General features: G+C 45.8%; 1 protein-coding gene across 2 annotated transcripts in view; it reads right to left on the bottom strand.

The window, feature by feature from the left end:
* LOC126203679 (translation initiation factor IF-2-like) overlaps positions 1-27,568 on the bottom strand; it is an 82,990-nt gene that overhangs the window by 32,848 nt on the left and 22,574 nt on the right. For both annotated transcript variants that reach the window (XR_007540347.1, XM_049938044.1), the window contains exons 2-3: positions 24,844-25,010; positions 740-965 (exon numbers count right to left, since the gene is read on the bottom strand). Coding sequence is in view for 1 of the 2 variants with exons in the window: in XM_049938044.1 (XP_049794001.1) it covers positions 740-965; positions 24,844-25,010 (393 nt within the window). In the remaining variant the exon portion in view is untranslated. The remainder of the gene's footprint in view (positions 1-739; positions 966-24,843; positions 25,011-27,568) is intronic.

Genomic DNA, 27,568 nt, shown 5'->3' with positions numbered 1-27,568 from the left:
TGGTTCCCTTTATTCTGCCTCAGCTACACTATGTTGGCGATTGCTGCGCAGACACTGTCTCTAAGTACGCGTACACCATACTTACTCTACCACGCAAACATTTGGGATTAGACTCGTCTGGTGTGAGACGTACCCGGGGGTCTACTGGGGACCGAACCGCACAATAATCCTGGGTTCGGTGTGGGGTGGCGGTGGGTGAGTGGGGTTGTGGGTTTGTGAACCACTGTGGGCTAGGGCGGGGACGAAGCCTCTCTGTTGTTTCTAGCTCCGCAGTTCAATACAAGTATCATAATGAGACTGCTTATGATCGTTAGTACTACAATGTGTAAGTTTTGTATCTATGTATAACATGATGTTCCAGGATATCTGATGATGGCAATGTCCGAAACGCCTAATTTTGGAATAATGAATTCAAGGAAAAGGAAGCAAGCAAGGAAGGGATTTCAGATACAGGATGGCGTGATGGACGGTACAACATACAGCAGCTATATGAAGGAAGCAATGGGTCGCAGAAAATGGAGAGGCAAAGGACCTGCTAATATAGCAGAAAACTGATGATGATGAATTCAACTTACTTACTGCCGATAATTTTTCCTCAACAACCTATTCAGCACTTTACAGACAGCACATACTTCTGCTAGAGATTCATTCAACAATTCGTCAACCCGTATTTTAGTGTAAAAATATTTTGGCAGCTTCAGTAAATTGCTGTGTCGTACAGTGCATGTTCTCGTCTCACCTTGGAGCCCTCGACGGGCGACGGTGAAGGCGCGGGGTTGATGATGGGGATGTGCGGGAACCAGGAGAGGATGGTGTCGACGAAGCCGCCGCCCACGCCGCCCCCGGCGCCGCCCCCGGAGCCGCCGTCCGGGTTGCTGCCGTCGGCGCCGTCGCGTAGCAACACGGCGCTCAGCCCGTTACCCGGCGCGCCGCCCACGTACACCACCGGCACGGCCGACGACACGCTGCAACGCCACACACACGCTCTCACCTATCTACTCCTCACACTGCAACTATGCTGGCCAACGGCACTGTGCGAGAAAAGCAAGTCACACCCTAGAGTTCCTGGGAGTTAGTATGGACAGAGGTCATTGTTGCCAACCGGACTAAAATAATAATTGGATCCTTTTACCGACCTCCCAATTCAGATGATACAGTTGCTAAAAGGTTCAAAGAAAACTTGAGTTTAATTCCGGAGGTACGCATAAAACATCATTCTAAATTGTGCTAAACGCACTCCCTGAAAACTATTTCGAGCAGTTAGTTCATGAGCCCACGCGAATAGTAAACGGCTGTGAAAACACACTTGATATCTTAGCAACAAATAAGCCTGAGTCAATAACGAGCTTCCAAACGGATAAAAGGATTAGTGAACACAGAGCGGTCGTTGTTGTTGTTGTTGTGGTCTTCAGTCCTCAGACTGGTTTGGTGCAGCTCTCCATGCTACTCTATCCTGTGCAAGCTTCTTCATCTCCCAGTACCTACTGCAGCATACATCCTTCTGAATCTGCTTAGTGTATTCATCTCTTGGTCTCCCTCTTCGATTTTTACCCTCCACGCTGCCCTCCAATAGTAAATTGGTGATCCCTCGATGTCTCAGAACATGTCCTACCAACCGATCCCTTCTTCTAGTCAAGTTGTGCCACAAGCTCTTCTTCTGCGCAATTCTATTCAATACCTCCTCATTAGTTATGTGATCTACCCATCTAATCTTCAGCATTCTTCTGTACCACCACATTTCAAAAGCTTCTATTCTCTTCTTGTCTAAACTATTTATCGTCCACGTTTCACTTCCATACATGGCTACACTCCATACAAATACTTTCAGAAACGACTTCCGTACATTTAGATCTATACTCGATGTTAAGAAATTTTTCTTCTTCAGAAACGCTTTCCTTGCCATTGCCAGTCTACATTTTCTATCCTCTCTACGTCGACCATCATCATTTATTTTGCTCCCCAAATAGCAAAACTCCTTTACTACTTTAAGTGTCTCATTTCCTAATCTAATTCCCTCAGCATCACCCGACTTAATTCGACTACATTCCATTATCCTAGTTTTGCTTTTGTTGATTATCATCTTATACCCTCCTTTCAACACACTGTCCATTCCGTTCAACTGCTCTCCCAAGTCCTTTGCTGTCTCTGACAGAATTACAATGTTATCGAAGAACCTCAAATTTTTATTTCTTCTCCATGGATTTTAATACCTACTTACTACCTTTTCTTTTGTTTCCTTTACTGCTTGCTCAATATACAGATTGAATAACATCTGGGAGAGGCTACAACCCTGTCTCACTCCCTTCCCAACCACTGCTTCCCTTACATGTCCCTCGACTCTTATAACTGCCATCTGGTTTCTGTACAAATTGTAAATAGCCTTTCGCTCCCTGTATTTTACCCCTGCCACCTTCAGAATTTGAAAGAGAGTATTCCAATCAACATTGTCAAAAGCTTTCTCTAAGTCTACAAATGCTAGAAACGTAGGTTTGCCTTTCATTAATCTTTCTTCTAAGATAAGTCGTAGGGTCAGTATTGCCTCAATTGTTCCAACATTTCTACGGAATCCAAACTGATGTTCCCCGAGGTTGCCTTCTATCAGTTTTTCCATTCGTCTGTAAGGAATTCGCGTTAGTATTTTGCAGCTGTGACTTATTAAACTGATAGTTCGGTAATTTTCACATCTGCCAACACCTGCTTTCTTTGGGATTGGAATTATTATATTTTTCTTGAAGTCTTAGGGTATTTCACCTGTCTCATACATCTTGCTCACCAGATGGTAGAGCTTTGTCAAGACTGGCTCTCCCAAGACTGTCAGTAGTTCTAATAGAATGTTGTCTACTCCGAGGCTTTGTTTTGACTCAGGTCTTTCAGTGCTCTGTCAAACTCTTCACGCAGTATCATATCTCGCATTTCATCTTCATCTACATCCTCTTCCATTTCCATAATATTGTCCTCAAGTACATCGCCCTTGTATAGACCCTCTATATATTCCTTCCACCTTTCTGCTTTCCCTTCTGTGCTTAGAACTGGGTTTCCATCAAAGCTCTTGATATTCATGCAAGTGGTTCTCCTTTCTCCAAAGGTCTCTTTAATTTTCCTGTAGGCAGTATTGTAACGTCCCCTTTTTTAACAATTTATATATAAGACTGAGCTTAAACTGACACACAATATTTTGTTAGCGCAACGCAATCTGACTTTCAATAATCCCTACAAAAGAATGCTTACAGTATCTATCTTACCCCTAGTGAGATAAGCCTCTACATCCTTACATTTGTCCTCTAGCCATCCCTGCTTAGCCATTTTGCACTTCTTGTCGATCTCATTTTTGAGACGTTTGTATTCCTTTTTGCCTGCATTTACTGCATTTTTATATTTTCTCCTTTCATCAATTTAATTCAATATCTCTTCTGTTCCCCAAGGGTTTCTACTAGCCCTCGTCTTTTTTCCTACTTGATCCTCTGCTGCCTTCACTATTTCATCCCTCAAAGCTACCCATTCTTCTTCTACTGTATTTCTTTCCCCCATTCCTGTCAATTGACCCCTTATGCTCTCCCTGAAATCCTGTACAACCTCTGATTCTTTCAGTTTATCCAGGTCCCATCTCCTTAAATTCCCACATTTTTGCAGTTTCTTCAGTTTTAATCTACAGTTCTTAACCAATAGATTGTGGTCAGAGTCCACATCTGGCCCTGGAAATGTCTTACAATTTAAGACCTGGTTTCTAGATCTCTGTCTTACCATTATATAATCTATCTGAAACCTTTTAGTATCTCCAGGGTTCTTCCATGTATACAACCTTCTATCATTATTCTTGAACCAAGTGTTAAGAGCGGTCGTAGCGAGACTGAATATTGTAACCCCCAAATCCTCTAAAAATAAACGAAAAATACACCTATTCAAAAAAGCAGATAATATTTCACTTGACGCCTTTCTGAGAGACAATCTCCCTCCATCCAAGTTAATGATATAAGTATAGACCAGATGTGGCTTCAATTCAGAGAAATAGTATCGACAGCAATTGAGAGATTTGTACCAAATAAATTAACAAACGACGGAGCTGATACTCCTTGGCACACAAATACGGGTCGGAACACTGTTGTAGAAACAACGAAACAAACATGCCAAATTTAAAAAGGCGCATAATCCCCAAGATTGGCGATCTTTTACAGAAGCTCGAAATTTAGCGCCGCATATATAAAATTAAAATAGAAAAGACATTTGGAGCAAAAAAGAAGTAGCCGTATGTATATGAAAACCTCAGACGGCAAGCCAAAACTAAGTAAGGGAGGGAAGGCTGGAAGGTGGAAGAAATGCGTAGAAATGGGAAGGGGATTGACAAACGACTTGAACATAATGTTAAATTTCTGTGAACTATCTGAACACACAAGGCAATGCTGATCCTACGACAGACTGCAGAAACGCGGACCTGCGTTTATAGCAGTTGTAGATTTAGAGATGAGGAGCAGAATGAATTTACGAAAATCGTCCGAAAGAATCGACGTGGAAGGAAGTGAGATACTGAAATACTGAAGAATGACAAGACGCTTTTTAAGTTCGTTAAGGATGTTGATCCTTCGATAAGGAAGATCAGAGTAAGCAACTCAGTTGAAAAGGAGTGGAAATCTCTAAAAAAGGTCCATCACAGATGGTGGACATACAAACACAGGGGAAAGGAAAGTAACTCCGAAGAAACCTTATAGACAAATGAAGGAAGCACAAAAATATTCAGGGAAATTCAGGAACAAAGCAATGCAAGTCATTTAAGGATGAAATAAATAGCAAATACAGGGCAGCCATGGCGAAATGGCTGCAGAAATGATGTGAAGAAATCGAAACAGAAATGATCGCCGGGATGACCGATTCAGTACATAAGAAAGTCAAATTAAAGGCTAGGGCGGTAACATTAAGGGTGCTACCGGAATTTCACTCTTAAACGCAGAAGACAAAACAGAAGGGGAACACTGAAGACCTCTATGAGTGGGAAGGCTTGTCTCATGACTTGTTATAAGACGAAACTGGAGTCGACGGGATGACATAGGGGATCTAGTATTAGAGTCAGAATTTAAAACAGCGAGGGAAGACTTGAGATCAAATAAGACAGAATGTATAGATAACATTCGATCGGAATTTCTAAAATCGGGAAGCGGTAACGAATCGTCTACTCATGTTGGTGTGTTGAGTCTATGAAACTGGGGAGGTACCAACAGACTTCCGGAAAAATATCATCGACAAAATTCCTAATATAGCAAGGGCAGACAAGTGAGGAAACTATCACAGAATCAGCTTCACAGCACATGCATCCGAAAAGGAAATTGAGGATCAGTTATATTACGATCAGTCTGGTGTTACCAAAGGTAAAGTCACCAGAGAGATGATTCTGAAATTGCGCTTGATAAGGAATCAAGGCTGAATAAAAATGAAGACACACTCACAGCATTCGTCGACCTAGAAAAAGCGTTCGACAATACAAAACGGTGCAAGACGTTCGAAATTCTTAGAGAAATAGAAGTAAGTTGTAGGGGAAGACGAGTGACATATAATATACATAAGAACCAAGAGGGAATAGAGGAAGACAGAAAACGAAGTGCTCGGATTAAAAAGGGCGTAAGACAGGTTCAAAAATGGTTCAATTGGCTCTGAGCACTATGGGACTTAACATCTGTGGTCATCAGTCCCCTAGAACTTAGAACTACTTAAACCTAACAAACCTAAGGACATCACACACATTCATGCTCGAGGCAGGATTCGAACCTGCGACCGTAGCGGTCTTGCGGTTCCAGACTGAAGCGTCTAGAACCGCTCGGCCACACCGGCCGGCTGTAAGACAGGTATGCCGTATTTCGCCCCTACTGTTCAATCCATACATCGAAGAAGGAATGGCGGAAATAAAAGAAAATATTCGAGAGATTATGACCCCATATCATTCCAAGCATGTGTGTCAATTTTTATCTCTCTGTCTACATTATTCCGTGGTTTATTAAGCTTTAAAATTTATATTGACTTTTTGATCACCCGGTATATTGTGACATTTATCTATTCTTACTGTGTAACTCATGTATTGTTAATTTCAGACGGTTGTCATTAAGATCAAGCACTTTCGGTGCAGCCTCACTAGGTCAGTCTTGAGAAAGAACCAGGTGCCAACTACTCGTCAAAATATGCTTACTATACTGTGACAGTTTTGTAATAAATTCTTCTAAACTAAGAGGCTGCCGGTTCTACAGCAACAAAATGTTGAAACTGCATAGAACTCACGGCACTTCAACGTTATATAATCTCAATTATTAAATGCACATATTATAAATAAAGTTTTTAATGCGTTACCTTTTTTTTAAATGCCTGACTGTCTCTCTTTTCTAACTCAATTACTGACACATCTGGTTGACTATCTGACATTTGCATTGGTAATCTGACACCGTCCGCCCCCGGTAGCTGTGTGGTCAGCGCGACAGAATGTCAGTCATAAGGGCCCGGGTTGGATTCCCGGCTGGGTCGGAGATTTTATCCGCTCAGGGACTGGGTGTTGTGTTGTCCTAATCATGACCATTTCATCCCCATCGACGCGCAAGTCGTCGAAGTGGCGTCAAATCTAAAGACTCGCTCCCGGCAAACGGTCTACCCTACGGGAGGCCCTAGTCACACGACATTTACATTTATCTGACACCTGCCCATTTGACCACACACTCTGAGGCATGGTGTGGTAATTTGAGAGATCTTGATTACAAAGATGTTGCAACGCAATACCGTGTGATACGACTTCTCGAAGAAAGTTGCTAATTTTATACAGTGAAAAGTGGAAAGTCATGGGACGGCATTGGGTATGATGTCTATCATCAACTGCTGAAATCTATGAAGTGCGTCTGTTTCCGTATAGTACCGGTAAGGCTTGTTCACGCCCCGGCGACACTTCTGGTCGTCCAGTGCGGCGGTCTGCGAGTGTGCAAACATTATTTCTGCGCTACTGGAGATCTAGTTGTCATATTGATCTTAGAAGGCCGTGTTCTTGTGTAAACTTTGATATGCTATGACCCATGCGTCTCGTGCCGATTGTCGTCTGACGTTCAAAGTCGTTAACTTGCGCCGTGTTGCCTCGTGCACCGCTACGGTCGCAGGTTCGAATCCTGCCTCGGGCATGGATGTGTGTGATATCCTTAGGTTGGTTAGGTTTAAGTAGTTCTACGTTCTAGGGGACTGATGACCTCAGATGTTATGTCCCATAGAGGTCAGAGCCATTTGAGCCTCGTGCACTAGACATCTGTATGTAGCAGACTGCACAAGTATCGTATCAAATGGGACTACTCTTCCAATGAATTTTGGACAGTCACTTTATTTTAATGAATCTGTAAAACATCACATCAGCTGCTGATAAGAAATGCTTTAATACCCGTTGCCAATTACGTTCATTGCAGATACTGAGATGGTCTGTATTATGTAACAGAGATGTAAATTAATATGCATAAAAAAATCAAAGTATTCGCGTACATATGGAATGGATGGAGGGCAGCAGATTCACGAATCCAGCGTCGGCGTTGTAGACAAAGTCCTAGTGGAAGTTGGTTTCGTGTTTCTTCCTCTTACATGTTATGACGTGTCAGGTTTATATCTGTGTTGCATGGATGACTGGACTCAAATGGCTCTGAGCACTATGGGACTTAACTTCTAAGGTCGTCAGTCCCCTAGAACTTAGAACTACTGAAACCTAACTAACCTAAGGACATCACACACATCCATGCCCGAGGCAGGATTCGAACCTGCGACAGTAGCGGTCGCGCGGTTCCAGACTCCAGCGTCTAGAACCGCTCGGCCACCTCGGCCGGCTAATGACTGGGTTGAGTGGTTGTACAGTGTAATATTCGGTATGTGTTATGGACGATGAGTGTGAAACGTGCTGCCGGCACACGACCTGCTACTCCCGAACAGCACCAAGGGGGGCGTCAATCTGAACCGCCCCCATCCGGAGGACGGATCACACCATCAGCAGTGTCAAATGCCCTCATTCAATGAGAAACTGCGGACAGATCTGAAATTCAATCTAGGACACCCGGGGCCCACTCTTCGTAAGACGCTGCGGACTGGTTTGAAATTTAATCCGGGACATTGGTGCAAAGGCTGGTGATTAAGAACTTTGCGCCACTGCGTCTCCTCCTCTTTCCGGCCAAATACTGGCAGTGAAAATTTTCCACCGTCAGGATTCGAATCATCTTACCTCCAAATCGAGCACCAGTGACTTCAGTCGCGTATGCTGGTCAGTAAACATAAGATAAATACATTTCAGACGCCTTCAGTACACGTGCGAAAGGGTTCAGTAATATCTGGTTTTACGCTAAGACTCATGATAGACTACTAACAAATACAAATCCCACTGCTGTACAATGAGGAAGTGCGAAGCCGAAGGGATGCAGCTACACATCGTGCCGACCCAGAACAAGTGACGACTAGCATTCCGTGTTCGAATACGTAGCTGAAAACCGAGCTGGACTCGTACGTTATATTCAATGCAATAGTACACTGAGGTGACAAATCACACCCAGATGACGGTAGTACCGCGTACATAAGGTATAAAGGGGCAATGCATTAGCGAAGCTTTATCACCCCCACATACCCCAGCCCCCGACCATGCCCAACCGCAACCCCAGATGATGTCTCGTGTTTTCTCAGCCTGCACGTGTGCCCCAGCCCCCTCCTCTCTTCCCCCGTCCCCTTCGTCCACACCCACCAACCCTCCCTATTAGTGAGAATTTAGAATTTTGGTAGGAAATTGAAATTGGCGGTATCCTTTCCGGGACTCGAACCCTGCTTCTCCTGGCTGGAAAGCTCAAGTGTACCCCCCACCCCCGTCCCCAAACACAACCAAACCACCGGAGGTGCTTGGAATTGATGGGAAAATTAAAACTCGATGTGCCCTTTCTGGGACTCGAACAATGGTGCTCCTGGATGGAAAGCCCGAGTGCAAGCCCTAACACATGGAAACTGTCCAGATGCGGGAGAGGAGGGTTGGTTTAGCGTACTTTATTTATTTTGGTCAGGAAACTGACACGAAGTTCGAAGCTAATTACGTAATTAACCACAAAGATTGGGCCTAATTACACAACTATATGCATAGCACTACACAAGGATGGCATAAAAGCGCAATATAGCCGCAAAAGCTGACGAAACCATACAACTCATGTTACCTTGCTGGGAAAAAAAATATCGCAGTACCACTCGAAACTGACAAAAATATAAAAAAAAATGGTTCAAATGGCTCTGAGCACTATGGGACTCAACTGCTGAGGTCATAAGTCCCCTAGAACTTAGAACTACTTAAACCTAACTAACCTAAGGACAACACACACATCCATGCCCGAGGCAGGATTCGAACCTGCGACCGTAGCGGTCGCGCGGTTCCAGACTGTAGCGCCAGAACCGCTCAGCCACCGGCGGCCGGCTGACACAAATATCGACCGAGATCAGCGGCGTTTGCGTAGGTTTTCAGTGCTAACAGACAAGCAACACTGCGTGCAATAGCCGCAGAAATCAATGTGAGACGGTTGGTGAACGTGTCCCTTACGACCGTGCAGCGAAACGTGGCGTAAATGGCCTGTGGCAGCAGACGACCGGTGCGAGCGCCTTTGCTAAGAGCACGGGATCGCCAGCAGCGCCTCTACTGGACTCATGACCATATCGATTGGACCCCAGCCAACTGGAAAACCGTGGTCTGATGAGTCTCGATTTCAGCTGGTAAGAACTGGTTGTAAGGTTCGAGTGTGAAGCCGTGGACGCAAGTTATCAACAAGACAATGTGCGAGCTGGTTGTGGCTCCATAATGGTGTGGGCTGTGCCTGTATGGCTAGACTGCGTCCTCTGGTCCAATTGAACCGATCTGCACGGGCCTTCAAACGACTTGAGTCCATGACACGTAGAGTTTCTGCACCATTTCGAGAAAATGTAGGTTCGACGTGACATTAGGAGCATCCCATGACTTTTGTCATCTCGGAGTATGATTCTGAGTTAAGTAATGTTTGGGAACGTCCGGAAAAAAGGCGTACCTTTCTCAGGATTTACGAGGCAGTAACCTACAGCTGCTAAGTAATTTGTATTTTCATCATTGAAGCAGCGATAATTTAATGAAAACATATTTTGGGAAAATGGAATGAGAGAGAGAGGAAGTGGGGGTGGAGGGGTGTTGAGGAAAGAGAAAAAGAGATTGAGACTTGTAATACTGCAATGTGACGGTATAAAAGAACTCGTTTCTCTGGCAGTTCTACAACGACCTTTCTCTGAAACTGCTTCTAAATCATACTTTCTATAGCCGGTCGCGGTGGCCGAGCGGTTCTAGACGCTTCAGTCAGAAACCGCGCTGCTCCTACGGTCGCAGGTTCGAATCCTGCCTCGGTCGTGGATGTGTGTGATGTCCTTAGTTTAGTTAGGTTTAAGTAGTTCTAAGTTCTAGGGGACTGATGACCTCAGATGTTAAGTCCCATAGTTCTCAGAGCCATTTGAACTATACTTTCTATAAATATTACATTTTTTATCTCAAAGGAATTTTTTTAGATTTAAACTTGGTGTCGTTTACATACACTCCTGGAAATGGAAAAAAGAACACATTGACACCGGTGTGTCAGACCCACCATACTTGCTCCGGACACTGCGAGAGGGCTGTACAAGCAATGGTCACACGCACGGCACAGCGGACACACCAGGAACCGCGGTGTTGGCCGTCGAATGGCGCTAGCTGCGCAGCATTTGTGCACCGCCGCCATCAGTGTCAGCCAGTTTGCCGTGGCATACGGAGCTCCATCGCAGTCTTTAACACTGGTAGCATGCCGCGACAGCGTGGACGTGAACAGTATGTGCAGTTGACGGACTTTGAGCGAGGGCGTATAGTGGGCATGCGGGAGGCCGGGTGGACGTACCGCCGAATTGCTCAACACGTAGGGCGTGAGGTCTCCACAGTACATCGATGTTGTCGCCAGTGGTCGGCGGAAGGTGCACGTGCCCGTCGACCTGGGACCGGACCGCAGCGACGCACGGATGCACGCCAAGACCGTAGGATCCTACGCAGTGCCGTAGGGGACCGCACCGCCACTTCCCAGCACACCGTTAGGCCGTCTTCCGCTCACGCCCCAACATCGTGCAGCCCGCCTCCAGTGGTGTCGCGGCAGGCGTGAATGGAGGGACGAATGGAGACGTGTCGTCTTCAGCGATGAGAGTCGCTTCTGCCTTGGTGCCAATGATGGTCGTATGCGTGTTTGGCGCCGTGCAGGTGAGCGCCACAATCAGGACTGCATACGACCGAGGCACACAGGGCCAACACCCGGCATCATGGTGTGGGGAGCGATCTCCTACACTGGCCGTACACCACTGGTGATCGTCGAGGGGACACTGAATAGTGCACGGTACATCCAAACCGTCATCGAACCCATCGTTCTACCATTCCTAGACCGGCAAGAGAACTTGCTGTTCCAACAGGACAATGCACGTCCGCATGTATCCCGTGCCACCCAACGTGCTCTAGAAGGTGTAAGTCAACTACCCTGGCCAGCAAGATCTCCGGATCTGTCCCCCATTGAGCATGTTTGGGACTGGATGAAGCGTCGTCTCACGCGGTCTGCACGTCCAGCACGAACGCTGGTCCAACTGAGGCGCCAGGTGAAAATGGCATGGCAAGCCGTTCCACAGGACTACATCCAGCATCTCTACGATCGTCTCCATGGGAGAATAGCAGCCTGCATTGCTGCGAAAGGTGGATATACACTGTACTAGTGCCGACATTGTGCATGCTCTGTTGCCTGTGTCTATGTGCCTGTGGTTCTGTCAGTGTGATCATGTGATGTATCTGACCCCAGGAATGTGTCAATAAAGTTTCCCCTTCCTGGGACAATGAATTCACGGTGTTCTTATTTCAATTTCCAGGAGTGTAGTATTGACATCGAATTTGGACGTGACGATATTAATAGAATAGTGAATATATTAGGGGCGACGAACGAACGCTTTCAGTCAAGTCAGGTCACGCACACGGGAGCAGTCCCACCGGACGTTCCTGCTATGGCGGCCGACGCAGGCCGCATTTGTAAGTCGGCTACACGTAACAGCTCACAGCCATTCCAAGATCGAACGACACAGAACAAAGACAGTCTGGAGTTCTGAATTAATGCGAGAGATCCACCACTTTTTCTGAATGATATAAAATGACGGCTGCGATAAATCCGCGAGAAAGTGATCCCTTCTGTAGTCCATAGTTGTAAAGCAAACGCTTCACCACATAATTATCTTGCCACTTGTCAGCGTCTGTTGATGCGAATAACTTTGTGTTACAGTGTTTCGTCATCAGACCATCGTTTGTAGCTTAGCTAATTTCGCATTTTTCTTTCCCCACGCGCTTCTGAACTTAGAAATCACGTCGCGTCGACAGCACACGTAACGTTTCTTGCATTTCGTTCACGATTTTTATTGATATGTTTTAAACATTTTCTTGTCTTTACATTATTTTTTTATTCCCATTTATGTTGGTACACAAACATTTCCATCATTTTCCTTGCACCCTAAATTACAGAAATTAATTACATCTTATCTAACAGTAATCCTTTCAAACTGCCTATTGGCTTCTGTCTCGGGTTCTTCGGCCGACGTTCATCTAACGATTTTTCTGACGTTTCGCCAGCACGAGTGGCTGGCATTGTCAAAGCTTCACCCTCCATTGCCGGTGGTGAACTGGAGCCGAGCTCGCGGGCGCAGGCTATATGTACCTGGCGCGCCAACGTCCGAGGGCTTCTCCGCGGTCATTTCCGGTGCGGTTCTCCTCTTGCTACCTGCGACGGTCGTTCGCTGCAGTACGGGAAGCCAGGATCCGTTGACCTTAAGGCTTTCCTCTTTCTTGTTCAAACTGTTCGCGTGTTTTTGTATTTCTACAGCTTCTCTGAACAAGCGCGTGTGATAGTGCTTCTCTACAGCCAGAACTTCCGTGTCGGCGAATTTTATTACATGGTCGGTCTCATTCAGTGCGTGCTCTGCCACGGCCGATTTCTCCACCTGCCCCAACCTGCAATGTCGCTTATGCTCTTTGATCCTGGTGTTAATGGATCGTCCAGTCATTCCGACATAAACTTTTCCGCATGTGCGTGGTATGCGGTATATTCCCGACATTGCAAGTGGGTCTCTTTTCTCCTTCGCCGATCTAAGACACCCTTTGATCTTCCTTGTCGGTTTGAAAATCGTCTTTACGTCATGTTTGCGCAATATACCGATGTGCTCCAGAGCGTCACTGAGTGGTACTTTCGTAAATAACGAAACAACATCAAAGCTGACCAGGATGTCGTTTGGTGCAAGTTTCAGTTTCCATTTTTCCGCTAGACATCAGAAAGCTCTTCCATGCATGTCTCACCACGAGCTATTTCACGTGGAATGGCGATTTCTACGAACAGCTGGAAGGCGTCGCCATGGGTAGTCCTCTCAGTCCAGTGGTGGCCAACTTCTTCATGGAACAATTCGAAGCACAGGCACTGGACTCGGCGACTTGCAAACCTAAGATGTGGTACAGGTACGTCGATGATACTTTCGTGGTGTGGAGCCATGGTGAAGAACAGCTCAGTGACTTCCTAAGACACTTGAACAGCCTCCATGCCAACATAACATTTACCATGGAAGTAGAAAAGGACAAGAAACTGCCATTTCTAGATGTTCTGGTCACAAGGGACGGCGAAGATCTGGGACACAGCGTGTATCGAAAACCGACTCACACGGACCGATACCTGCACAAACTGTCAAACCACCACCCGAGCCAGAAAAGAGGCATGATTAGTACGCTCGTAACGAGAGCAGGACGAATATGTGAGCCGCAACACCTCAAACGAGAAATGCAACACCTGGAAACTGTCCTGAGGAGCAATGGTTACTCCACAAATTATATTAGAAGTGTAACAGAGCCCAACCCTCGGCGAAGTAAGGAACCGGAAAAAGAATTGTCGGGTACGGCCTTTCTGCCATACATTCCCAGAGTGACGGACAGAATCGGCCGTATATTGCGCAAACATGACGTAAAGACGATTTTCAAACCGACAAGGAAGATCAAAGGGTGTCTTAGATCGGCGAAGGAGAAAAGAGACCCACTTGCAATGTCGGGAATATACCGCATACCACGCACATGCGGAAAAGTTTATGTCGGAATGACTGGACGATCCATTAACACCAGGATCAAAGAGCATAAGCGACATTGCAGGTTGGGGCAGGTGGAGAAATCGGCCGTGGCAGAGCACGCACTGAATGAGACCGACCATGTAATAAAATTCGCCGACACGGAAGTTCTGGCTGTAGAGAAGCACTATCACACGCGCTTGTTCAGAGAAGCTGTAGAAATACAAAAACACGCGAACAGTTTGAACAAGAAAGAGGAAAGCCTTAAGGTCAACGGATCCTGGCTTCCCGTACTGCAGCGAACGACCGTCGCAGGTAGCAAGAGGAGAACCGCACCGGAAATGACCGCGGAGAAGCCCTCGGACGTTGGCGCGCCAGGTACATATAGCCTGCGCCCGCGAGCTCGGCTCCAGTTCATCACCGGCAATGGAGGGTGAAGCTTTGACAATGCCAGCCACTCGTGCTGGCGAAACGTCAGAAAAATCATTAGATGAACGTCGGCCGAAGAACCCGAGACAGAAGCCAATAGGCAGTTTGTCAACAAGTGGCCACGAAAGCCTCAACAATTTTGGAATCCTTTCAAGGACTGCAACTCTCTCCCCGCCCTTTCAGTTCCTTAACAACTCAGGAAAGAAACTGAGAAGCTAAGAAGATTCATAGAGTTAAGAATGAATATCTCAAAGTCTCAATACCGTGTGATACGAGATTTTTTTTGTATGGTATGATCCATACCGATCTCGCAATGGTGTCTCGAAGTGCGAATTGAGTCTAGATGGTGGCTGACAGCGCCTGCAAGAGAAAATCCCCTGCTAACGGCCCATTATCTGGCTTTACGTGGTTTCCATAATTCGAGGTCGAACATTGTGACCATTTCTTTGAGAATCAGTGGACGCTAAACATTAGCCAACTGCAAAAAAGAGGATCCGCTGGTAGAAAAATGAGAAGTTCTTTACTGGAGACTCATATCGAAGGGAAAATAAAATCAGTAATACCCTTTTGCCACGATATCTACGTCTAGGCACGCACTACAACATGACACTTGAAAATTTGGGGCTTACTCGTACATGCTACTCCAAACCGGGACGTAATATTATGGTTTAAAGTTTCGTCGACGACGAGGTCTTAATACGTGGATCACAGTTTGGACTGGGAGAAGGAAACTGGCTATGACCCTTTCAAAGGGTACAATAAAAAACAATGATTTTTCGTGGTGGATACAAACCACCGACCTCCTTGGCGCGAGTTCATTGTCTTACCGTTGTGCCACCCCGCTCGGTCCCCCTTAGTAAATACCCGAAAACTGTGCTCATTGTGGTCGGACACACGTCAAATGTGATCGGTCACACGTCAAATGTGATCGGTCACGCGTCTCCAGTGGCGAGCTATAAGCGACTAATTGGAACCAAGGTATCTGCCTATACGACATTGCATCATTTGGCTGCGACAATAACAGAGTCATCAGAGAAATCGCATCGACAATAAAGGCCCCATGTGATACGATTACCTGCTTAATGAGGAGAGCCGGCCGAAGTGGCCGTGCGGTTAAAGGCGCTGCAGTCTGGAACCGCAAGACCGCTACGGTCGCAGGTTCGAATCCCGCCTCGGGCATGAATGTTTGTGATGTCCTTAGGTTAGTTAGGTTTAACTAGTTCTCAGTTCTAGGGGACTAATGACCTCAGCAGTTGAGTCCCATAGTGCTCAGAGCCATTTGAACCATTAATGAGGAGAGAGAGACATGTAGACTTTTTTTTTCCGCAGTGGTGCAGTCATCCCACTTGAAGTGTCAACCAACGTTCAGCGTTTATGTCAGTCTCTGTTGGAAACAGAGGTTTATGGATGTACAAAACAGATTCTGCCATTTGTGATGAACATATCATTGTAAGTATTAGATGTCTCACAACTGACGTGCAGCGCTGAATCGTCGATAGATCTGCAGTAATGAAGCCCGACTATTGTGTGATGTAAGACTATCCGATGACGACCCGTACCATACACACACTGTTGACCAGGGCAGCTGAAATTGACCTCGACGATTTCATTTCAAGATTTCATCGTAAGCCTTCATGCGGTTGCTCTTGAATAGTATTGCTGTCAGACGTGCCGGTATTTTGTATATATTCCAACAACAGATCTGGTGACACAGTGATAACACAGCGCCCCATTAGTCTCGGAGCGTGTAAGAACAACGTACTCATAACGCCAGTTCTAGAGCAAGAGGGGTCTACAACAGACTGATGACTTCCACCTGTTGTACACTTCAACGTTACCATGCAGCAGTAACCCACAGCGGAATGCTAGAGACAATCTGGAACAGTGGCATATAATCTGTATGGTGATATCCTTTCCAACCATGAAGTGAGATGATCGACCCATGCAGTACAGCTACATATATCGCATACACATGAGTCACTAAAATGAGAGCACTACAACTGCCTTTCGGCTGAAATCCATGCATTTGCTTGAGGTGACAGACTGATCTGTGGCGTAGCCTCAGGTCTAGGTTAGGTTGAAAGGTGACAGACTCGATGGGAGTTGGCGTAACGAGCGAATGTGAATGATAAATAAAGGTTGAGGTAACAGATGGACCTGCAGCGTAGGCTAATGTTTACGTTCGTGCCATATTTAGTCGGACGATTTCATCCAAGCGCCAGTTGTACCGAACTCATTGTAGTTGCTCGTTATACCAGCCAGCAAGCAGAGTCAGTATTTTCATGGGTGGACAGAATGACATCGCATGCCACGAAGATCAGGCAGACTCTGCCCTTCTCCGATGCACTTGGACATAACTTCAGAGGTTCTCAACGGTGATTCAACCACTATGGTTTTTCAGTAACAATGTTTAAGTAACACTTTTAAGCCAGCTGTCCAGATGAGCGTTAGATATGTTTTTCTTTTAGCTTTGCTCTCCACTATAATTTTCGCCCTGTTACCCTGGAAGTTACATGTATTCTATCAAAAACGTATCCCTTCTTCCACTCGGTTTTTTCTTATATTTCTTCCTCGCCTCTTCATTTATTATCTTATCAGTTCACTTAGTGCCTGCCTCTGTAAGCGAGGTCCCTAACTCACTACTGTGCTGTGGCTCTCTCCTCTGGTGTAAGCAGGTGCAAATCCTGGTGATTAAGGAATTTTGGGTCAACAGAAACATCCGATCTCACGCGTCGGCTTTGACCCGTGACGTAAGGGTGTTGTGGTGTGTGACGTCATTACGGCGCGGAGTTTGGTTTGTGAGTGTGGCGTGTTTGTAGATGTTGCCTCGTTGACGTTACCTTAGTAGGAGTTTTAGGGCCTGTAATATATAGTTTACCTTTTTACTGTACTTTTTGTTTTAACATCGTCTATGAGGCTTTTATCAGTTTGCCATTAGATTGTTCAATCTTTATGGTCTATATGTTTTGTCGCTACTCGTTATGTCTAATGAAACAATATTGTTTTTTTCTTTTTTTTTATTTGTTTCTTTTTCTTATCTTTTGATTGACCTACACATTGATCTGTAGCGTAGCCCTGAATACGAGGTTAGGTTGGGAGTTTTTTTTTGGCGGGGGGGGGGGGGGGGGGTCAGGGGGGGTCGCAGCCCCCCCCCCCTGCCCGGCCTTGAGTACCACTTGTTTATTATTATCTTTGTTTGCTATCAATGTTAGCAGATTGTTCTTGTGAAACCTTTGTGTGTGTTGTTTTTCTATGTGTTTTCGTCTTTGTGATACGTATGCAACGTTTCTATATCCTCCATATTGGAATTGTCATTTCCGCTATATTTGTGACGTCATGGGTCAAAGCCGACGGGTTAGATCGGACGCTTCCGTATTTCCGGAATTTTGCACTGCCTGTATTTGAACCAGAAAGGGGACCAGAGGACGTGGTGTAAAGCTACTGATCAAGAATATTTGCGCCAATGTCGGGGGTCAGATTCCAAACTCTCTGCAGTGTCTCATGAAGTTAGTGCGTGTAACACTGTTGGTTATTTGTTTATCGGATGGGGAGCTTAAGCTCGGCTCTCGCTTTGTTGCTCTTCAAGAGCAGCAGGCTATGTACGGGCACCGGATTTCACACCTCCGCCCTCTCTCGTCCTAATCATAAAACACAACACTACATTACACTCACTTGCACTCTAAAAATACACATACAACACACCTCTCAATTACGTAAAAGGGCCAACCGCGTGCAGAGGAAGAACACCCTTTCCGATAGGTAGACGAAACTACAGCACGGGATGCCCTAGGCAACAATGGCATGTGACATTTAGATTTTTACAAAATATTTGATCAGACGAACATCTGGAACCAAGGCAAATATTAGAAGAGTAATAATTCGCTTCAGTCTCTAGTAATTTGTTATTTATTATTCGACCAGTTTCGAAGCCTAAAGCTTCACCCTCAGATGTCATGTCGGCTGTCGAGGAGGACACCCAGGTTGCTGGTCCTACGCTCCCATGCTATTGTTTAGCGTGGGTGTGACTCCGCAGGACTAACTGGCCGTTTGTGTTTCCAAATTATTTGGTTGCACCTGTATATGATACTTTAGACTTCGAAAGCTGGCGTGTAATAAATACGAAATTAATTGCAACTGAAGCGCATTTTGATCTATTAATATTTTCGTTTTTAGTCCTCTTAATTGACCGCATACTTCTGTAGCACCACGTCTCAAACACTTCGATTCTCTTCCCTTCTGGTTTTCTCACAGTCACGCTTGTGCGCCATACAATGACCCAGTCGTACACTCTCAGAATTTTTTTCCTCTAATTAAGCCTATGTTTGATACTACTGGATTTGTTTTAGGGAATAATGCTCATTGTAAATATGCTAATCTCCTGTCTATATCCTTCTTGCTTCGTCTTATCGTACCTTATTTTCCTTCCAAGACAATAAAATTCCTTGACTTCGTCTTTTACAGGGATTTATTAGGAGCTTCAATATTGTTGTTGTTGCTGCTGCTACTTTGTGTGTGTCTGTGTGTGTATAAGTGTGTGTGGGTATGTGTGTGTATGTGACTAAAATTGTTGTGAGACAGCGAGGAGGAAACCTATAAAATGAGACTCGTTCACTCACTCCCATCTCACTTAAAAGCTGGAGAGAGATTTCTCCTTTATCGTACGCGTCATCGATGCTTACATTCCTCCTTTTGTTACCTAGCACTCTGTCGACGGTGCTGTCATTAGAGACGCAGCACAAGTTAATGACAGATAATGACAAGGAAGGAAATACAAGTAGGCCTATAATTATTTAACCAACTAATGCCGCAATCCACATGAGGCAGCTTAAGTTTTCCAAAAACAATTTGGCTACCAAGATAGGACCGTAATCGGGGTTCTTCCAAATGAGAGTCTACTGCAGAAATCAGTGCTTAGTCGTTTAGGAAAATGCTATTTAGGGTGAGGTATCGGTGGCTGGAGTTATCAGCGATCTTTGTGAGAGCGACGGTCAGAAACAGAAAAAGCTTTCGAAAGTGCGGACACATAGCTTGCATCGCTCGTGATGGTTTATGTGTGGGAAGATGAAGCACTGCTACAACAGGAAAAAGACAACTTGTTGTTGACGATTATATCAGTAGTAGTGAAAGCCTACCGCTAGAAAGGCAGATAACTTCTTGCTGAAGGTACTGGGTAACAATTTCGAAACCCTTGCATAAGAGGCGATACGGCAAGTGGACAAAATAATTTGGACATGTGTGTACAAGCACTACTCAAAGAAGAACATGTAGTGTCCCTTCTGCCTCTAGTTTACGCACGGCCTATTATTAGCAGTGATTTCGGTTAGTTCCAATGTTAAAATTTAATTATTTATGATCACTCAGTTTTTAAAACTTGTATGATTGCTAGGGCTTGTCTTAGCTCCCGTCATGAAAGCGGCCACTATTATGATTGTTGGGAGAAGTCGACTGTAGCGGCAGTTAACACTGAACAGGGGAAAAAATCGTAATCAAAGCTCCTTGAAACTGACAGAAGATCTGTGAAATGGGTATGTCCAGAAAACGAAAGACAGTGGCATATCGTGCTACTGTCTCCACACTAGTCTGAAACATGGTTATGTTTTAGCGATGGGTTTGCCCACTTTTGCTGAATCGATGGATTTGCCGGAAAGAAGGAACTATGAAGCAAACTGAGCTTCTCGGTTAACGACAACCTAGGCACTACGACGAAATGCTCCCATGATCACTTCTGGAACTATCCGAGACTAGTTTAATGTATTCGATGATGAACTTAGTGTGCTCTCTTCAGTTTCCTGATCTCTGTATGACTGGACCTTTGTGGGGTAGTTCAAGGGCACTATGAGGATTTGCGTGGTTTTTGGTGGAAGGTTGAGTATGTAAACCTTCTGTTGTCACGACATCTGTTTCTGTCTGTCCGAGATGGAATGGAGACAGTAAATAAAAAGAAAGGAAGGCAGACAACCTACTAATAAAGATTTAGTTTCTTTTCACATGTGTTCATATTATTTTCTCCATTTACTGCGTATAGATTATCCCATCCTCCACTAACAAAATTTCAGAAATAGTTAGAGATGTTTTATAAGTGTTTTTGTACAAGGGACCAGTGGTGTGCAGTGGCTCGTTACAAAGTAATACTGAAATTGTTGAGTATTATTACTGTCAAAGGCAAGTACCGTGAACCGATGGAACAAGTTTGTTTCGAAGCAAGAAATGCAATGCAACCCATCGACATTTGCGCTGTTGCACTCATATCTTCAGTGTGGTAGAAATAGAAGGAAAAGTAGCATTAAGAAGTCAAACGAAATACAGTCATTCAGTAACCAACCACTGGAGACCACAAGTCCCTCATAATAAAATATTCAGAAAATTTTCCTGAAAACACTCGCTATAAATACGTTCTGAGTGAAAAAAAAAAAAAGAAACACCACTTTGGAAGTGTCCGAATAGGACGGAAATCCGTAGTGTGATGTACATACAGAGACGAACAAATCGTTACGATTTCAGGAAAACTGGAGGAAGAGCTTCACAAATTGACCTAGTCAATAAGGCGTTGTCAGACCTCTGGCCCCCGTACCACCAGTTATTCGGCTTGGCATTCAGTGACCGAATTGTTGAATGTCCTTGTTGTGAATTGGCAGGAGCCAATTCACGGGGTTTGGAGGAAGCCGAAAGGCACGCGTTTAAGCTCGCGCAGGCTGGCGTGAGGTCTGGAACAGGTAGAGTAATTATACTATCAAGAAAAATACGTAGCTGCTGGAATACTTAACTTTAATCCATAATTGGTGAACATCGGTCTGACTGTAGATGCATCCCAAGATAAATAACAAATGATAATGGCGCCTTGCTAGGTCGTAGCAAATGACGTAGCGGAAGGCTATGCTAACTATCGTCTCGGCAAATGAGAGCGTAATTTGTCAGTGAACCATTGCCAGCAAAGTCGGCTGTACAACTGGGGCGATTGCTAGGAAGTTTCTCTAGACCTGCCGTGTGGCGGCGCTCGGTCTGCAATCACTGACAGTGGCGACACGCGGGTCCGACGTATACTAACGGACCGCGGCCGATTTAAAGGCTACCACCTAGCAAGTGTGGTGTCTGGCGGTGACACCACAGTCCTCCTGAGGGATATTCTGTCCATTTGACTCGACACGTCGTCAAAATCCCGAATTGGCTTTACGACTCTGTCCGTGACACTACAAACGTTCTGAATTAGCGACCTCACTGGCCAAGGTAGGGTTTGGCAATCACGTAGAAAACCTGTAGAACTTCTCGCTCTGTGTGGGCGGACAGCCGGCCGGGGTGGCCGAGCGGTTCTAGGCGCTACAGTCTGGAACCGCGCGACCGCTATGGTCGCAGGTTCGAATCCTGCCTCGGGCATGGATGTGTGTGATGTCCTTAGGTTAGTTCGGTTTAAGTAGTTCTAGGGGACTGATGACCTCAGAAGTTAAGTCCCATAGTGCTTAGAGCCATCTTAACCATTTGTGGGCGGACATTACCTTGCTGAAATGTAATCCCAGGACGACTTGCCATGAAGGACAACACAACGGGGCGTAGAATTTCGTCGACGTACCGCTGTGCTGTGAGGGTATCGCGGATGACAACCAACTGCTAGGAAAGGAAATGACACTTCAGACCGTCACTTCTGTTGTCAGGCTGTACGGCAGGCAGCCGTCAGGTCGGTATGCCAGCGCTCTCTGAGGCCTCTGCAGACACATCTTTGCTGGTCATCAGGGCTCATTTCGAAGCGGGAGTCATCAGCGAACACAATTCTACTCCAGTCAATGGGATTCCATGACAAAGACGTGTGTGGAGGCCTCCCGGACAGCAGTGGGTTACGAATCAAAATGTTGCCCCCCAAATGGCCGGACAACTAGGTGTGATGGCCTGAGTTATTTCATTTCACAGAAGGACCGCTTTGGTTATCATCCGTGGCACTCTTACAGCACAGAGGTAAATCAACGATGCTCTTCGACCGCTTTGTTGCCTTTCATGGAAAGGCTACATGGCTTTACATTTGAGCAAGGTAATGACCTCGTGCACACGGTGTGGGTTTCTACTGAATGTATTCGTGCTTGACAAACCCTTCCACGGCTCTTGACCGGAAAGTTCGCCCGGTCTCTCCCCAACTGCAGGGTTATGGGCAGGGCCTTCCAACCAGTTCGGTATGTTGGGGACATAACGTGGAAATTGGACGGAAATTTGGACGATACCCTTCAGGAGGACGTCCGACGAGTCTCCCAATAAGTGTCAAGACAAATATGGGCTAGAAATGGATCTATGAATTATTGAATTGGTCAATATGAGGAGCGAGGAGTTGTATTTCTAGAATGTCATCCAGTTTTTTGTGTGTTATACAGGGTGTTAGGAATATAAGTGGAGATATTTCTATTGATGACTGAGGCCAGTGTATGGAACAAAAGTAAATCAGTGTTTACTTCATTTGCAGACTAATAATTGTAGCTATTACGAATGGTATGTTTTTATCTTGATTAATATCTCCAAGTATGCATGGTACAAACAAGCCATTAATGGTCATTTTCTTCTGGGCCACCTGGTCAGGTATTGATGTGTGGACATGTGGGATATACTGAAAGCCATAGTCCAATTCACGGTGCAGTTACGACTGTGAAAAAAAAAACATCAGGCAGTAAATTACACTACTGGCCATTAAAATTGCTACACCAAGAAGAAATGCAGATGATAAACGGGTATTCATTGGACAAATATATTATACTATGTGATTACATTTTCACGCAATTTGGGTTCATAGAACCTGAGAAATCAGTACCCAGAACAACCACCTCTGGCCGTAATAACGGCCTTGATACGCCTGGGTAATGAGTCAAACACAGCTTGGATGGTGTGTAGATGTACAGCTGCCCATGCAGCTTCAACACGATACCATAGTTCATCAAGAGTATCGACTGACATATTGTGACGAGTCAGTTGGTCGGCCACCATTGACTAGACGTTTTAAATTGGTGAAAGATCTGGAGAATGTGCTGGCCGGGGCAGCAGCCCAACATTTTCTGTATCCATAAAGGCCCATACAGGACCTTCAACATGCGGTCGTGCATTACCCTGCTGAAATGTAGAGTTTCACAGGGATCGAATGAAGAATAGAGCCACGGGTCGTAACACATCAGAAATGTAACGTCCACTGTTGAAAATGCAGTCAATGCGAACAAGAGGTGACCGAGACTTGTAACCAATGGCACCCCATACCATCACGCCGAGTGATACGCCAGTATGGCGTTGACGAATACACACTTCCAATGTGTGTTCACCGCGATGTCGCCAAACACGGATTTGACCATCATGTTGCAGTAAATAGAACCTGGATTCATCCGAAAAAATGACGTTTTGCCATTCGTACACCCAGGTTCGTCGTTGAGTACACCATCGCAGGCTCTCCTGTCTGTAATGCAGCGTCAAGGGTAGCCGCAGCCATGTTGCTGCAAACGTCGTCGAACTGTTCGAGCAGATGGTTGTTGTCTTGCAAACGTCCCCATATGTTGACTCCGGGATCGAGACGTGGCTGCACGATCCGTTACAGCCATGCGGATAAGATGTCTGTCATCTCGACTGCTAATGATACGAGGCCGTTGGGATCCAGCACGGCGTTCCGTATTACCCTCCTGAACCCACCGATTCCATATTCTGCTAACAGTCATTGGATCTCGACCACCGCGAGCAGCAATATCGCGATGCGATAAACCGCAATCGCGATAGGCTACAATCCGACCTTTATCAAAGTCGGAAGCGAGATGGTACGCATTTCTCCTCCTTACACGAGGCATCACAACAACGTTTCACCAGGCAGCGCCGGTCAACTGCTGTTTGTATATGAGAAATCGGTTGGAAACTTTGCTCATGTGAGCACGTTGTAGGTGTCACCACCGACGCCAACCTTGTGTGAATGTTCTGAAAAGCTAATCACTTGCATATCACAGCATCTTCTTCCTGTCGGTTAAATTTCGAGTCCGTAGCACGTCATGTTCGCTGTGTAGCAATTTTAATGGCCAGTAGTGTGTGTGATTGCAAAACAATAAAACAACTAACACCCTGAAGTAGTTACACATTGATGTACCATCGAGCAGAGTGTGTGTACCTATACCCCTAACACTTCGCATGATGATGGTATTGCTGTTATTTAGCAATACTAACGAAGGGGATGACTAAAATGTGTTGCTGATGATGGCGTCGGGCAACAGTGTAGAAACACTAGGTCAAGAGGAGGTGGAGTGCGAGAGGTACAGGTCTGACGGTGCTGGGAAGCGGGCAGAGCAGACGGCGCGGCGTTACCTGGCGAGGTTGGCGGTGCTGCCCTGCGGGACGAGCACGACGCTGGCGGAGCCGGGCAGCAGCTGCTGCGCCTGCGCGGCGGTCCCGTAGTAGGCGACGCCCGCGCCCGCGCGCTGGACGCCCGCCAGCAGGCACAGCCACGCGCAGGTCGCCGCCAAGGTCAGCCGCTGCAACACCGAGGGCCGGCGGACAATGACACAACGGCCGGCGGGCGGCGTGACGCGAATAGCTGGCGCTGGCGCTGGGGCGGGGGCAGAGCGCGCCCACGCGGCCGCCCCCGTCGCCTCAGACACCTGCTGCTGTCACTGCCAGCACGGGCGCGCAACCAGCTGGCGGCAGGCAGCCGGGGGTAACAGCTGTTCCTGATAACTACATACACTGAGGAGACAAAAGTCATACGTCTTCATATCGCGTCGGACAACCTTTCGCCCAGCGTAGTGCAGCGAGTCGACATGACACGGACTCAACAAGCCGTAGGAAGTCTGCTGGAGAAATATTTAGCCTAGCTGCCTGTACTACGAAAATGTTGCCAGTACTGCAGCTTCTGCACGAACTCACCTCTCAATTAAGTCCCACAAACGTTCGATGTCGGCCGATCTGGGTGTTCAAATTGTTGTTGTTGTGGTCTTCAGTCCTGAGACTGGTCTGATGCAGCTCTCCATGCTACCCTATCCTGTGCAAGCTTCTTCATCTCCCAGTACCTACTGCAGCCTACATCCTTTTGAATCTGCTTAGTGTATTCATCTCTTGGTCTCCCTCTACGATTTTTACCCTCCACGCTGCCCTCCAATGCTAAATTTGTGATCCCTTGATGCCTCAGAACATGCCCTACCAACCGGTCCCTTCTTCTTGTAAAGTTGTGCCACGAACTCCTCTTCTCCCCAATTCTATTCAATACCTCCTCATTAGTTATGTGATCTATCCATCTAATCTTCAGCACTCTTCTGTAGCACCACATTTCGAATGCTTCTCTTCTTGTCCAAACTACTTATAGTCCATGTTTCACTTCCATACATGGCTACACTCCATACAAATACTTACAGAAACGACTCCCTGACACTTAAATCCATACCCGAGGTTAACAAATTTTTCTTCTTCAGAAACGATTTCCTTGCCATTGTCAGTCTACATTTCATATCCTCTCTATTTCGACAATCATCAGTTACTTTGTTCCCAAAATAGCAAAACTCCTGTACTAATTTAAGTGTCTCATTTCCCAATCTAATTTCCTCAGCATCACCCTACTTAATTCGACTACATTCCATTGTCCTCGGTTTGCTCTTCTTGATATTTATCTTATATCCTCCTTTCAAGACACTGTCCATTCCGTTCAACTGCTCTTCCACGTTCTTTGCTGTCCCTGACAGAATCACAATGTCATCGGCGAACCTCAAAGTTTATATTTCTTCTCCATGGATTTTAATACCTACACCGAACTTTTCTTTTGTTTCCTTTACTGCTTGCTCAATGTACTGGTTGAATAACATCGGGAAGAGGCTACAACCCTGTCTCACTCCCTTCCCAACCACTGCTTCCCTTTCATGCCCCTTGACTTTTATGACTGCCATCTGGTTTATGTACGAATTATAAATAGCCTTTCTCTGCCTGTATTTTACCGCTGCCACCTTTAGAATTTGAAAGAGAGTATCCCAGTCAACATTGTCAAAAGCTTCTCTAAGTCTACAAACGCTAGAAACGTAGGTTTGCCTTTTCTTAATCTTTCTTCTCAGATAAATCGTAGGGTCAAAAAAAAAAAGTTCAAATGGCTCTTCTGAGGTCATCAGTGGCCTAGAACTTAGAACTCATTACACCTAACTAACCTAAGGACATCACACACATCCATTCCCGAGGCAGGATTCTAACCTGCGACCTTAGCGGTTGCTCGGCTCCAGACTCGTAGGGTCAGTATCGCCTCACGTGTTCCAACATTTCTACGGAATCCAAACTGATCTTCCCCGAGGTCGGCTTCTACGAGTTTTTCCATTCGTCTGTAAAGAATTCGCGTTAGTATTTTGCAGCTGTGACTTATTAAACTGATAGGTCGGTAATTTTCACATGTGTCAACAGCTGCTTTCTTTCGGACTGGAATTATTATATTCTTCTTGAAGTCTGAGGGTATTTCGCCTGTCTCATACATCTTGCTCACCAGATGGTAGAGTTCTGTCAGGACTGGCTCTTCCAAGATCGTCAGTAGTTCTAATGGAATGTTGTCTACTCCCGGGGCCTTGTTTCGGCTTACGTCTTTCAGTGCTCTGTCAAACTCTTCACGCAGTATCATATCTCTCATTTCATCTTCATCTGCATCCTCTTCCATTTCCATAATATCGTCCTCAAGTACATCGCCCTTGTATAGATCCTCTATATTTCTCTCTATTTCTCTATTTCTCTCTATGTCCCTCTCAAATTATTCACTCGAAATGTCCAGAATGTTCTTCAAATCAATCGCGAACAACTGTGGATCGGTGACATGGCGCAATGCAATCCATAAAAATTCTATCGTTGTTGGCTCCGAATGGTGTACAAGTAGCCGAACATAATTATTTCCAGTTAATGACGGGTTCAGTTCGACCAGAGGAACTAGTCCATTCCATGTAAACACAGCCAGCACCATATGGAGCCACCACCAGCTTGCACATTGCTTTGTTGAGATCCTGGGTCCATGGCTTCGTAGGATCTGCGCCATCCTTCAACTCTATCGTGAGCTCTTACCAATTGAAATCGGGAC

Source organism: Schistocerca nitens, chromosome 9 (genome assembly GCF_023898315.1).
Source record: "Schistocerca nitens isolate TAMUIC-IGC-003100 chromosome 9, iqSchNite1.1, whole genome shotgun sequence".
NCBI classification, from domain to species: Eukaryota; Metazoa; Arthropoda; class Insecta; order Orthoptera; family Acrididae; genus Schistocerca; species Schistocerca nitens.
This window is presented reverse-complemented; position numbering and strand designations above follow the sequence as displayed.